Source organism: Lithobates pipiens, unplaced genomic scaffold, assembly GCF_037356315.1.
Source record: "Lithobates pipiens isolate NorthernLeopardFrog02 unplaced genomic scaffold, aLitPip1_a1.2 Scaffold_18, whole genome shotgun sequence".
In the NCBI taxonomy this organism is placed as follows: Eukaryota; Metazoa; Chordata; class Amphibia; order Anura; family Ranidae; genus Lithobates; species Lithobates pipiens.
The window spans coordinates 503,705,287-503,717,383 of record NW_027507758.1 but is presented as its reverse complement, the minus strand read 5'-3'; the positions used below and the strand labels follow the sequence as shown (position 1 = coordinate 503,717,383).

Sequence of the window (12,097 nt, the reverse complement as noted above, 5' to 3'; positions counted from 1 at the left end):
GTTAACCCATCTGTCTTGTTTCTTTTGATGATACATGATCACTTGTAAATGTTCTGTGCAGGTACTGTAAGAATTGAAATGTTTCGAAATATGCAGAACGCGGAGATCATCAGGAAAATGACTGAGGAGTTTGATGAGGTATGACGCAATGGCAGCCGTATATACTTTAAAATATATTCCATTTATTTACTACTTCTAGTATCAGTCCTATAGTTAATATCATTTGTTTCTAACATTGCTCTCCTCTTCTCCCTTTTCTTATTTTAATGTAAAAATTTTCAGCAGAAGTAAAGTGTTATAACTGATTTTCTGGGTATAATGTTGTGCAACTATTTGTTTAAAGCAATATCTGGATATTTTGGTTAAAGTACCTAGCATCCATAGCTTAGATATATGGCCATGCTGGAAAAAAGTTGGTGCTCTTGAGTTGAGTTTATGGCATAGACTGGTGTCAATGGTAAGTTTAAAATTGGCCTAAATTTTTTGAAATTAAGACTTTGATAAGCCCCGGAGTTGTCTAAAGGACAGGGCAGTCAAAAGGACTTGCTGGAGACTTTGCTTCTGCAGACACAATATGCCTGCTGCAATACTCTTCAGTGGGCACATAGGCACATAGTGGGATGGGGAAATATTTACAGAACATTTTATTCCACCACCAAGCAACTGCAGGTGGGACAGAAAAGGGTGAGGCTGGAGTACTTTAATTATAGTATAGGAACCCCTGTCCTGTTTTATAGTGGTTATTGTACCCACTGAGGAGAGATTTCCATTAGCTTTCTTTGTGGGCGCCAGCACACGTTCAATCTTGCCAATAAAAAAAATTGGTTTCACATGGTTTAAACAAAAGGGACACAGCAATGAAAACAACTTTTAATAGAGCATTGAAGAGTTAAAACTTCATGCAAGTTGGGGAAGCAGCCAACACGAAAAACATGATAGGCTTAATAACCCTTCCTTTATTTATCCAGAACTAAAAAAAAGCGTGGCTGGAGTTCATTTTACTGCATGCTACATTTAAGAGGTTCTATTTTTCTTAAACCACAAGTAGCCATAAGCTACTGCATGTCCTCTGCTTTCCTTCCCTGTATGCAGCAGTTCAACTTTTTTCTTTGTACTCTTAACAGATAATTTATATAGGTTGGGAGGTCTTTTATTGAAATTTTTTATTTTTTTTTATACTCTCTGTAAAAACTTTCTTGGAGTCCATTGAGGGAAACAGGATCTCCGCCCCTGTGTTTATGATTGTGCTGTTGCTTTTCTACAAAATTGAGGCATACTGGTAGTAACCAAAAAGTCTAAGGCCCCTTCCACGCTGGGCAGGCTTTGCCTACTCAGTGGGGAATCTGGGTAGGCAGATGACTGGTCTGTGTCCACTCGGCTTATGCAGAGCAGACACCGCCCACTGTCCTCTATGGGCAGTCAAATGTAAACAGAATACCTGTCCATTTACCCCTGACTGCCAATCCCATCCGATGGGATCCCCATCGGTCTGTTTTTTCAGACATGTCCATTTACACCCGCTGCTCCATAGAGAAGACTTGAGGTTCCGCCAGAAAAACTGACAGGCGGACCTGAACTGCTCGCTAGTGTGAAATTGGGCTAAGACGTCCTGTGTCCTTCAGGGCTCTCCAAGAAAATAATTTTTTCAGGGAGAATTTTACCTACTTAGTAGAATGATAAATTGTAGGTAGTGTTTTTATTGCTATTAATGCCTTCCTATACTGTGATAAAGATACCCCTGTTTCTTTTTGGTGTGTCAAAGCAAGTGCAAGTGAATAAAAATTCCCACAATGGCATCAAAGAAAAATCCAGTCCTGGCAGAAATGCTCTTCCCCACTCTAATTAGTCTTTAACTACACTACCAGATAGTTTCACGTTGATTACTCTCATATTGATACAGTGTTCTATTTGTAGCTTTGAAGATGCACTTCACAGTCACAATAATGGTTGGAAGCCACACATGCTAATGTATTTTACAGACAAATCTTTGCTTCTCCAGAACTTCAATCATTTTTATCTTTTCAGCTATTAAATCTTCTGCACTTGTTTTAACTTTGGATATTAAAACAATTTTTTTTTTACCAGTAAATACCTTATACAGCCCACTTCCTGTTTCTTGTCTGGTCATTAGCTTAGGCTTGTGACATCATGCACAATGCTCTCTCTGGTGAGAGGTGGGCAGGAAAGGGAGGGTAGGGGAAATTAGTCATGAGGGCCAATGAGAGCTGGAGGTGTGTGTGTGTGTGTGTGTGTAAATCCATTACGTGAACAGCAGCTTCAGCTGCCCACAATTATGATTGCAGCCAGACTCAGTGGGGGAATTTTTTTTTCTGCAGCATATTTGGCATGTACAGAATCTGTGTGTGCGTATGTATGTGTGTGTGTGTGTATATATATATATATATATATATATATATAATCATGCAAAGTGGTTGGAGGGAAGCTTCAGAATGGCAAAAATGTTTTTTATTACAAATTATGTGAGCAGACTACAGTTCATCTTTAAGGCCGAACTTCAGACAAAACCAATTTAGTCTCAGAGGGGAGACTGATTAGAGCCTCTATAATGTTTTTAAAGCTGATGTTTAAAATGTGTATATTCTGTCTTTTCCGGTTACTCCCTTTCCCCTTAACATGCTAATGACTTTTTTTTTTTTTTTTTTTTTAAATAAGACTATTCTGTTTTCATTACCTTTTTTAGATGCAGTCATGTTATCACTAGGTCTCTGTGCAATGCAAGAAGGTCGTGGCTGGTGGGAAGGGCCAGCAAGTTGCTGTACATAGCTTTCTGAAAACATCACAACACCCTGCCTCAGTATGGCTCAAGAGCCCTCAGCCCTGATGCAAGCAATAGGCTGGCCCCTTGTAGGAGTTATGCAAATGGAAAATTGTCTTCATGGGTGGGTATCAGTCTGGAAGAGTGGGAGTTTCCAGGCGGACCACCCTAGATAACGCCCTCACATATGATTCAATTCTAAGCCTCTATAATTGAAATCCAATGACAGGCACAGGCCAGGGACATAAAATCTGGTTAGGAAAGGGCCAATTTAGGGATGGGCAACCTTCAGCACTCTAGCTGTGTGAAACTACAAGTCACAAGACTCTGATAGTGGCAGACATGACTCCCAGAAGCAGATGCATGATGGGATTTGTGTTTTAACAAAGCTAGAGTGTTAGATGTTTTCCCCGAGCTAGATGATCATGGATTTCCTCCCGATGGCAAATGAGGCGAAATCTCTCTGACTTTACTGTCACTTCTAGGGTAATTGCTTTGAAAAGCTCACATTGTACTTTGAATCAGACTAAGCATTTTTAGTACAGGACAGGACCCTGTACTAATGTGCAAGGCTGGAGTTTGGCTTTAATGCCATGTGTTCAATTGCGTATATTATCTCACTTCCTGTGAGGACATGAAATCTCTCCAGAGGAGGCACAGACAAAACACATATTGAATAAAGTAGAACAAGAGCTTAATAGAAAATGTTATAACTTGACATGCCCCAACTGATTAAAATATTTAATGGCTACTGTTTGATTGGCATTTCTATCTTTCCTTCATTTCACAAATTTCCTTTTTTAGGATAGCGGAGATTATCCTCTAACGATGCCTGGACCACACTGGAAGAAATTTCGCTGCAACTTCTGTGAGTTCATTGGTGTTCTGATACGACAGTGCCAATACAGCATCATCTATGATGAGTATATGATGGACACTGTTATTTCATTGCTGACTGGCCTTTCCGACTCCCAGGTCCGAGCTTTCAGGCATACAAGCACACTTGCAGGTAAATGTTTTTGTTGCAATTCTACCTGTGCTTGTAAACAGCAGAGGGATCCTGGCTTTTCTATTATAGTTTTCATTAAATAAAAAATGCTCTACTGTTTGCCCTAGAGAGGCAGTTTTGGGGGGCCGGGGGTTACACGGTGACGATCAGCTAAATAAATTAAGGCGAACACTGTGCAAAAATAGTTTTTTTTTTTAAGGAGGCAAAATAAGCACCCTGTGTCTGACACAATACAGCCTTGAGCAAATTTAGATTTTTTTTTTTGATAAATTAGACTTAGGGCCGGTTCACACTGCAGGCGAGGCGAGGCGACTCCGACTTGCCTCGCCGCGACCTGCCGCGGCCTCAGCGGCAACTTGCAAATGACTTCTGTATAGAAGTCAATGCAAGTCGCCCAAAAGTAGTACAGGAACCTTTTTTCTGAGTCGGAGCGACTCGAGTCGCTCCTCTCAGAACTGTTCCATTGTACAGAACGGGGGCGACTTGCGAGGGCGAGTCGTGTCGCCTCGCATCGCCTGCTGTGTGAACCGGCTCTTACACATGAGGTTCTAAGGGCTCCGGCAGTGGAAAACAATTGGAAGGATTGTACAAATTGAGTTATGTTTGCTATAAAACTTGCGGGCAAACTGTAATTTTCCAAAAAAATTATGGTCTAAAGCAGTTTTATTTATAAATGCTAGAAAAAAAAATATATTTTTTTCAGCCAGAGTTAATTTTTTTTTTTTATCACTTGCTATGTTTCTGTGCCAAATTACAACCCTTTTTTTATATTTTATTCAGAGTATCTTTTACATAACAGCCAAATACTAAGGCTGGCCATACACTATACAATTTTCTTATTCAATCTTCTTTAGTTTTACCTTCAACTATGTAGTGCAAGGGCCTGCCTGCATACACATTGAAAGTGTTTGCTTAGGTTTGACCTCAATATATGATTTTGGTAAATCCTAAAGGAAAATTGTATAATGTATGGCCAGATGTACACAATAACACGGCGCAAAAGTCAACAATAGAGGAAACCTGAGAAAGCAAGACTGAAAACAAGGCTGCTAACATGCTAAAACTGGGATCTTTTTAGCTCAGAAAACGTCAAGAATGTAAAGTGTAAGCGCCAAGCATATATAAATATAACCCTTGAAATTGACAAAACCTGAAAAAGGATTTTGAAAAAAACAATACTGTGTACATATACCTATAACAGGCAAATACAACGTGACCCAAGATGTGGGTATATCACAACATGTATAAAAAAGTGAGTATATAAACATTGAAATCTATATATCCATAGGACTAAACGTATATCATACTAACAGAAAAAATCCCACTTTACTGTGACATAACCCCGAAAAAAGGGGGGTGGCAAAAAAAGTGTACAGTCAACATCAACATAAACATAAAAATAATGAAAAAACACTAAAGTTCATAGATTAATAAAATGGCGTATAAAGTGCAAGTCCCAATAAACTTCGTTGTCCACAACAGTCCCGCTTTACTGTTTACAGGCGCTTACTCTTTACATTCTTGACGTATAATGTATGGCCAGCCTAAATGTATGCACCAGTTATAAATGACTGACAAAAAACATGAGGTTGAAACTTTCGCTGCTTAAAATGGTATTGCACAGAGCAACCTTGATCCTCCTCTTCTAGGAACCACGTAGAAATCTGCTTTCAATAGGGGGCAGCTCCCGAGCCCCGCTGTCTTTTATTTGTAGATGCAGGCAGCAGGGCTTGGAAGTGGGCCTGCACAAGTGCTGCCCCCATATAAAGCAGCTTTCTGTGAGGGTACTTGCTGAAGAGCACCCCACCCCACCCTACCTCACCTCATGCTCTCCTCGTCATAGGATTTGATTGACAGCAGCAGGAATCAATAGCATAGAATTAAGGTAAAAAATGACTAACGCAAAACCTGTAGCAATATTGAAACCATTAGACTGCCACATGAATAGCATCAATATCTATGCAGAGCAAATACCTATTTATTTTTTATACATCATGGGACGCAGAGTTAGGCAAATATTACCTACTTGGTTATACGCCATCTCTAGGTGACTGGACACTGGTAGACAAAGTCTTTGACAGGAAGTGATCCCCTATATAACCCTTCCCATACAGGAAGTTCTTCAGTTTTTTACCAGTGTCTGCAAGGTGGATTGGCACGTTGATTTGAGCTCTCTGAGCTCCAGGTGTCTAGTCCCACAAAAACAGTTCTTAAATGAATCAAGGGATTGACCAATCCATTTGACATAGGCTCTATATGCTTAGATAAATGGTCCCGAGCCTCGCAAACACCACTCAAGATCCTGCGAGGTTTTGCCTGTAATGCGACCTCTGAGGCGCTGGACCCTGCGAAGTGAAGTCTACAGCTCTAAGGTATTCCTGCAGGGTACTGTACGTGTCCAAGGGAGTGGACCCTAAACATGAAAAGGGTACCCAGTCCTTGAAGCTCCTTAAGTGACAGGAACCCACAGTGTTGGGTGAAGATTGGGCTCTTGGTTTCTAAGCTGCCCTGCGCCTGGACAGGTAAGTGAAACCCCTTTTATTTACTTATTGTGGGGTGTCCCAATGATTGTAACAATCAGTTAAGCTAGCTAGACACCTGTGTGTGGTGACCATAACATACGGGGGAGTTTTGGACTAGCTGTGGGTGTTTGCAAAGTGTACCTTTTTTTGTTTTTTTGCTTGTGTCTAGTGTCTTTTTACTTGTATGATGGCGCACACCACACCAGTGCGCCATTTCGCCTCTTGGTTCGCTGCGGCGCACGTGCATTCGCAAGAGCAGTGACGGCCATGGCGCACGTGGTGGAGCCGCACATGTGCTGTAGCCTTTTTCTGGGCGTGCAAAGATTTGCGTCATATGTGAATACAGCCGTGCCCATTCGCCAGGGCCACGCACGTGCGTGCGCACGAATGAGCAGGATGTTCCGGCATACAGCCAGCTTATTTAAACTGTGTATGCCAAGCAAGTATGCAATGCTTCCAGAAGGCAGCTGTGGGACACAAAGCAGGCTCTGAACAGCGGTTCATTTCTCCTTACCCGGGTCAAGTGAGTCACCAGGTGTTGCTTGGCAGGCTAAAAGTGCTTAGCAGGATTGTTGCATAGGGGCTTGGTGAGCCCTATTAAAGGGTCTCCCTTCTGAGGTGTGTTAATACTACACCCATGTACTTTCTTTTTGTGGCTTGTAAAACGTCTTCAAAAAAGAGGATCGGGACAAAAACTACAGGGAATGGCACACCTATGTCATCAGTAGTTCCTGATGAACCTAGTCGTATCCCCTGAAAGACCAGAGGTTTCTGGGCAATCTGAGCCGCTGCAGCTATCTGGTATTGTCTACAGTCAACACTGCTGCTTCCTCCTCTATCACCAAGGATGAACACAGGATTACTGGCATGATTCCCTCCATCCCGCGGGGTGGCAAGAAGCGTGACAGTTCCCCCTCCCCCAGAGCCTCCTAGTTTGGAGCAGAAATGGGTTGAAGATGGGGAAGAGCTAAAAGCTCTGGATTCTGTGGAATGCCTACTTCTGAGCAATCTGGACAAGATGATGTCCAGTTGATGTCTGCCTCTCAGTTGCAGAGGCTTTTTATCCATATTCTTACCAAGATGGTTCGTTCTGCTTTTAAGTTGCCTCTTGCCGAGTTTACTAAGCCTCCTGGTTCTCTTTTGGGTCCCTGAGGCCTCTTCAGACCCCACAGGCTTTCCCCTTACACCCTCTGTTGAAACAAGCAGTGTATGCTGATTGGAAACACCCTAAGAGGTTTTCCCTTTTATATCCCGTCAATGAAAAGTTTGTCAAGAAGTGGAGCATTCCAGCCATAAATGCAGCAGTCTCTTCCTTAAATGAGAATTTTAACTTCTGCGGTAGATAACGCATAGGGCTTGAAAGACCCTGTTGACAATAAATTGGAGTCATCATTAACTACTTACAGCCCAAGGACATCATATGATGTATTTGAATTTCAGTGGAAATATCTGAATGATGCCTGCATCTACAGGCATCATTCAGGTATCATCTTTTAGAGCCATCGATTCTGTGCACTGTAAGAATGATCATGGCGTAAGTTCCGCCACTTGATCGTCCATTCTTACAGACAACGGGAGAGGACTCCCACCCTTCTCCGGCCTCTCCCGTGCCATCGGGGACCTGGAGAAAGAATCCGCCACTGCCAGGTGACGAGCATGGAGATTTCTGTTGACCAGATGGTCACCAGTCATCTCTGTGAACATCGGAGGCCCAGGTACGACGTCACGTCTGGGTTGTGGTTGTAAACAAAGCCACAATCGTGGCTGGAAAGCATGGGATTTAATGTTTTCCAGCCTAGAGGACAGATTGGGGGGGGGGGTCTTGTATATCTCTCCATAAAGAGGACTTGTCACGCTCTATTCCTATTACATGGGATGTTTACAGAAGCAGTCTGCACAGAAGCGACCACACACGCAAGTCCCGCCCACATTTGTAAACTCTTCCTTTGTATCTCTAAACTGGTAACCTGTAAAAAAAAAAAAAATGTATGCGCTGCCTGTGGAGATTTTTAATCAAACATGTTGGGTATCTATTTACTCCCCCCCCCCCCCCCCCCAAAAATACTCTTTAGAAAAATTGTTGTGCAAATACCATGCGACATAAAAAGTTGAAACCACCAATTTTTTACTTGGGGCAGTGATGGCGAACCTTGGCACCCCAGATATTTTAGAAATGCATTTCCCATGATGCGTAACTACTGCAGAGTGCATGAGCATCATGGGAAATGTCATTCCAAAACATCTGGAGTGCCAAGGTTCGCCATCACTGCCCTAGGGTGTCTGCTATAAAAAAAACATGTGTTTGGGGTTTCTGAATAAATTTTTAGCAAAAACATTTTTTTTTTTACATGTAGGAGAGGAATGCCAGAATAGGCCCGGTATGGAAGTGGTTAAAGGGGTTGTAAACCCATGTGTTTTTTCACCTTAATGCATCTTATGCATTAAGGTGAAAACCAACTGGCAGTGACCGCCCCCTAGCCCCCATCCACCCGCCCCCCCCTATTTATTTACCTGATCCCTTTATTTCCCTTGGTGGAGTTGCGTTGTCCCTCTCTCCATGGGGGTCCCGGCTCTTGATTGGATAGATTGATAGCAGCGCAGTCATTGGCTCCTGCTGCTGTCAATCAAATCCAATAATGCGAGCACCAGGGGGCGGGCCCGAGTCCGTCATTCATGCCAATGGATGCAAATGCTGTACTCGGGAGCGTGTCCACAAGGTAACCCCCATCCCCCCTCCCCCACGCCCAGGAGATCGCTTCTCTTAGGGTGTTATCTGATGGGGGGGAGGAGCTGCCGAGGGGCCCCAGAAGCTGCACAGTGGAGGTAAGTATGATATGTTTAAAGCGGGAGTCCGCCGGGATACTGCAGCTGCTGACTTGTAAAATAGTGACACTTACCTGTCCAGCGCGCCCGCGATGTCGGCACCCGAAGCCAATCTCTAGATCGTCTGTCGGGTGCTGCCGCCGCCATCTTGGGTATGGGAATCAGGAAATGGAGCCTTTTGGCTTCATTTCCCGGTTCCCTACTGCGCATGCGCGAGCCGCGCTGCGCAATAAGGACGGTCCCGCTGCCTCTGGGATCTGTGTGTTTCCCAGCAGGCAGCGGGGCACTTGCGGAAAGGGGCGTAATCTACGCCCCTTTCCACAGAGAGCTATCCCGGAAGTGGGTGCAGAATACCTGTACTGTACAGGTATCTGCACCCCCCTCCCCCCTGAAAGGTGCCAATTGTGGCGCCGGAGGGGGGGGGGTTCCGATGAGCGGAAGGTCCACTTTAGGGTGGACCTCCGCTTTAATAAAAAAACAAGCCTTTACAATCACTTTAAAGGCCTCTTCTTTGGCCAGTTCAGCTATTCAGCCAGCTGTTGTAGCAATTGGTATCTGCCAATCCGTAAAGGATCAGGTCAGATTGCCTGACAGGCCTAACCAGGAGGATGATCTGCCTGAAAGTAAGACCGATATTCTTTGAGTGCTGTGTTTTGCTGTTGACGCATTAAAGGATTCAGTACAGCAGATTTCTCGTTTTGGCTCTTGTCTGTACATATGCGCAGACTTTTGTGGCTTAACTGGTCAGCCGAGCTTCCTTGTAAAAGGTTATTGCCAGGTTTCCCCTTTCATGGGGAAAGTTTTTTTTTTTATTTGGTGATCATTTGGACAAATATATCCAAAAGATTTCCAGAGGGAAGAGTTCTCTACTTTCTGTGAAGAAAAGCACTAGGCGTCCCTTGTTTCAAACCTCATTGACTGCTTCCTCCAGTGTCTCGGTGGTGGAACTGCCTTGGCACAAACAGAAAAAGCTCCGGGTCTAAAACTCTTCTAAACCCAGCCCTCCATTTGATGGGACGCCCCTACGCTATCTGGTGGGGGCAAGGCTGCTGCACTTTGCGGACATTTGGAGAACAATAAATAGTTCAGGACGAGTGGGTCACCTCAACTATATCCCAAGGTTACAAGTTGGAGTTGCTGGGGGTTCCCCTTCAGAGGTTTCTAAGATCCAGCGTTCCCTCGGATCCTCCAAAAAGAGACTTCTTGTTTCAGGCAACAAATAATTTAGTGTATAAAGGAGTGATTGTAGAGGTTCCTGTATGTACACAGGTTTTTACTCAAACCTATTTACGGTTCAAAAATTTTAATTAAACTGGGACACAAGGCCCATTTTAGATCTAAGATCCCTGAACCAGTATCTACTAATCCAGTCTTTTTGGATGAAGTCTTTCCGCTCAGTAGTAGCCTCACTCCAGATGGGAGACTTTCTAACATTCATAGATATAAAAGACACATATTTACATGTACCTATCTTTCAGCCTCATCAGAGATTCTTGCGATTTACAGTAGAGGAACGTCATTTTCAGTTTGCGGCTCTACCCTTCGGGCTTGCCACAGCTCCCCGGGTGTTCACAAATGTCCTAGCACCAGTACTGGGTCTTTTTTAAGGGCCCAAGGAATCTTGGTGCTTGGGTATCTGGATGACCTCCTGCTCAGAGATCACTCAATACTGGCTCTAGAACAGAGCATAACCTGTACAATGCAGTGTTTGGAAAGCTTAGGCTGGATCATTAATACCAAAAAGTCAGCCTTGAGACCAGCTCAAAGTCTGAAGTATTTAGGTCTGATCCTAGATACGGTCCAAGCAAGGGTATTTTTGCCACCCGTAAGGATCTGTACCCTGAAGGATCAGGTGCATCTGATAAGGGACACCAGAAAACCCTCCATTCGGCTCTGTATGAGTCTTCTAGGGAGGACGGTGTTCTCCTTCAAGACAGTGTCCTATGCCCAGTTCCATTCCAGGCCTATACAACAAGACATCTTGTTGGCTTGAAACTAGAGAGGACAAGCCTTAAATTATCCAATGTTCTTATCTCCCCAGGCATGCTTAAGCCTAAACTGGTGGTTGCAGGATCAAAACTTGTGAAAGGGAATATCCTTCCTCCCAGTAACTTGGAGAGTACTGACCACCGATGCCAGTCTCTCAGGCTGGGTAGCGACCCTAGAGAGGCTCACAGCTCAGGGGAATTGGTCAAGGACAGAACAGATCCTGCCAATCAACGTCCTGGAGTTACGGGCAGTAGATCTGGCCCTATGGTCCTGGAGGGTGGTTAGTCCGGCAGTCTATATCCCGGCAATAGAGAAATGGAAGGCAGATTATCTCAGCTGCCAGCAGATCTGCCCAGGGGAATAGTCCGTACACCCAGGGGTGTCCAATGAAATTTGCAAGCGTTGGATGGACAGAGGTCGACCTATTGGGATCCAGGTTCAACAACAAGCTACAGTAGTTTGTGTCCCGAACAAGGGATCCTCTTGCAGTTGGTGCAGAGGCTCTGCTAGTTCCTTGGAGCCAGTACTCCCTGGTTTATGCTTTTACCTCTGATCCCTCTCTTTCCACATTTGTTGAGCAGGATTCAGAAAGAGGGGTTCATGTACATTCTGGTGGCACCAGCCTGGCACAGAACACCCTGATTCCCAGAGGTTGTGCGACTGACAAGACAGGCTATGGACACTTCCACGTCGATGCGATCTATTGTCTCAAGGTCCTATATTCCACCCCAATTTACAGTCTCTAAATCTTACAGCATGGTATTTGAAGCAAGGGAGTTAAAAGACCATGGCATCTCAGGGCCAGTATTGTCTACCCTAGTGAATGCTAGAAAAGCTGTCACTAGGAAGATCAAAATAGTTTTTTTTTTTTTCTGCCTAGTGTAGAAGGACCTGGCCTCCCGGTGGGACCATTGGTCCTGGGAATTTTTTATTTTTTATGCATTTTTGATTCCTGTGAGCTACAATCAACAGCCAGGC

At 44.1% G+C, this 12,097-nt stretch overlaps 1 protein-coding gene across 3 annotated transcripts in view; it reads left to right on the top strand.

The window, feature by feature from the left end:
- Nucleotides 1-12,097, top strand: part of STAG1 (STAG1 cohesin complex component) — a 299,590-nt gene that overhangs the window by 164,006 nt on the left and 123,487 nt on the right. For all 3 annotated transcript variants that reach the window (XM_077488685.1, XM_077488684.1, XM_077488683.1), the window contains 2 exons: nucleotides 62-138; nucleotides 3,581-3,785. In XM_077488685.1, the coding sequence (XP_077344811.1) occupies nucleotides 62-138; nucleotides 3,581-3,785 (282 nt within the window). The remainder of the gene's footprint in view (nucleotides 1-61; nucleotides 139-3,580; nucleotides 3,786-12,097) is intronic.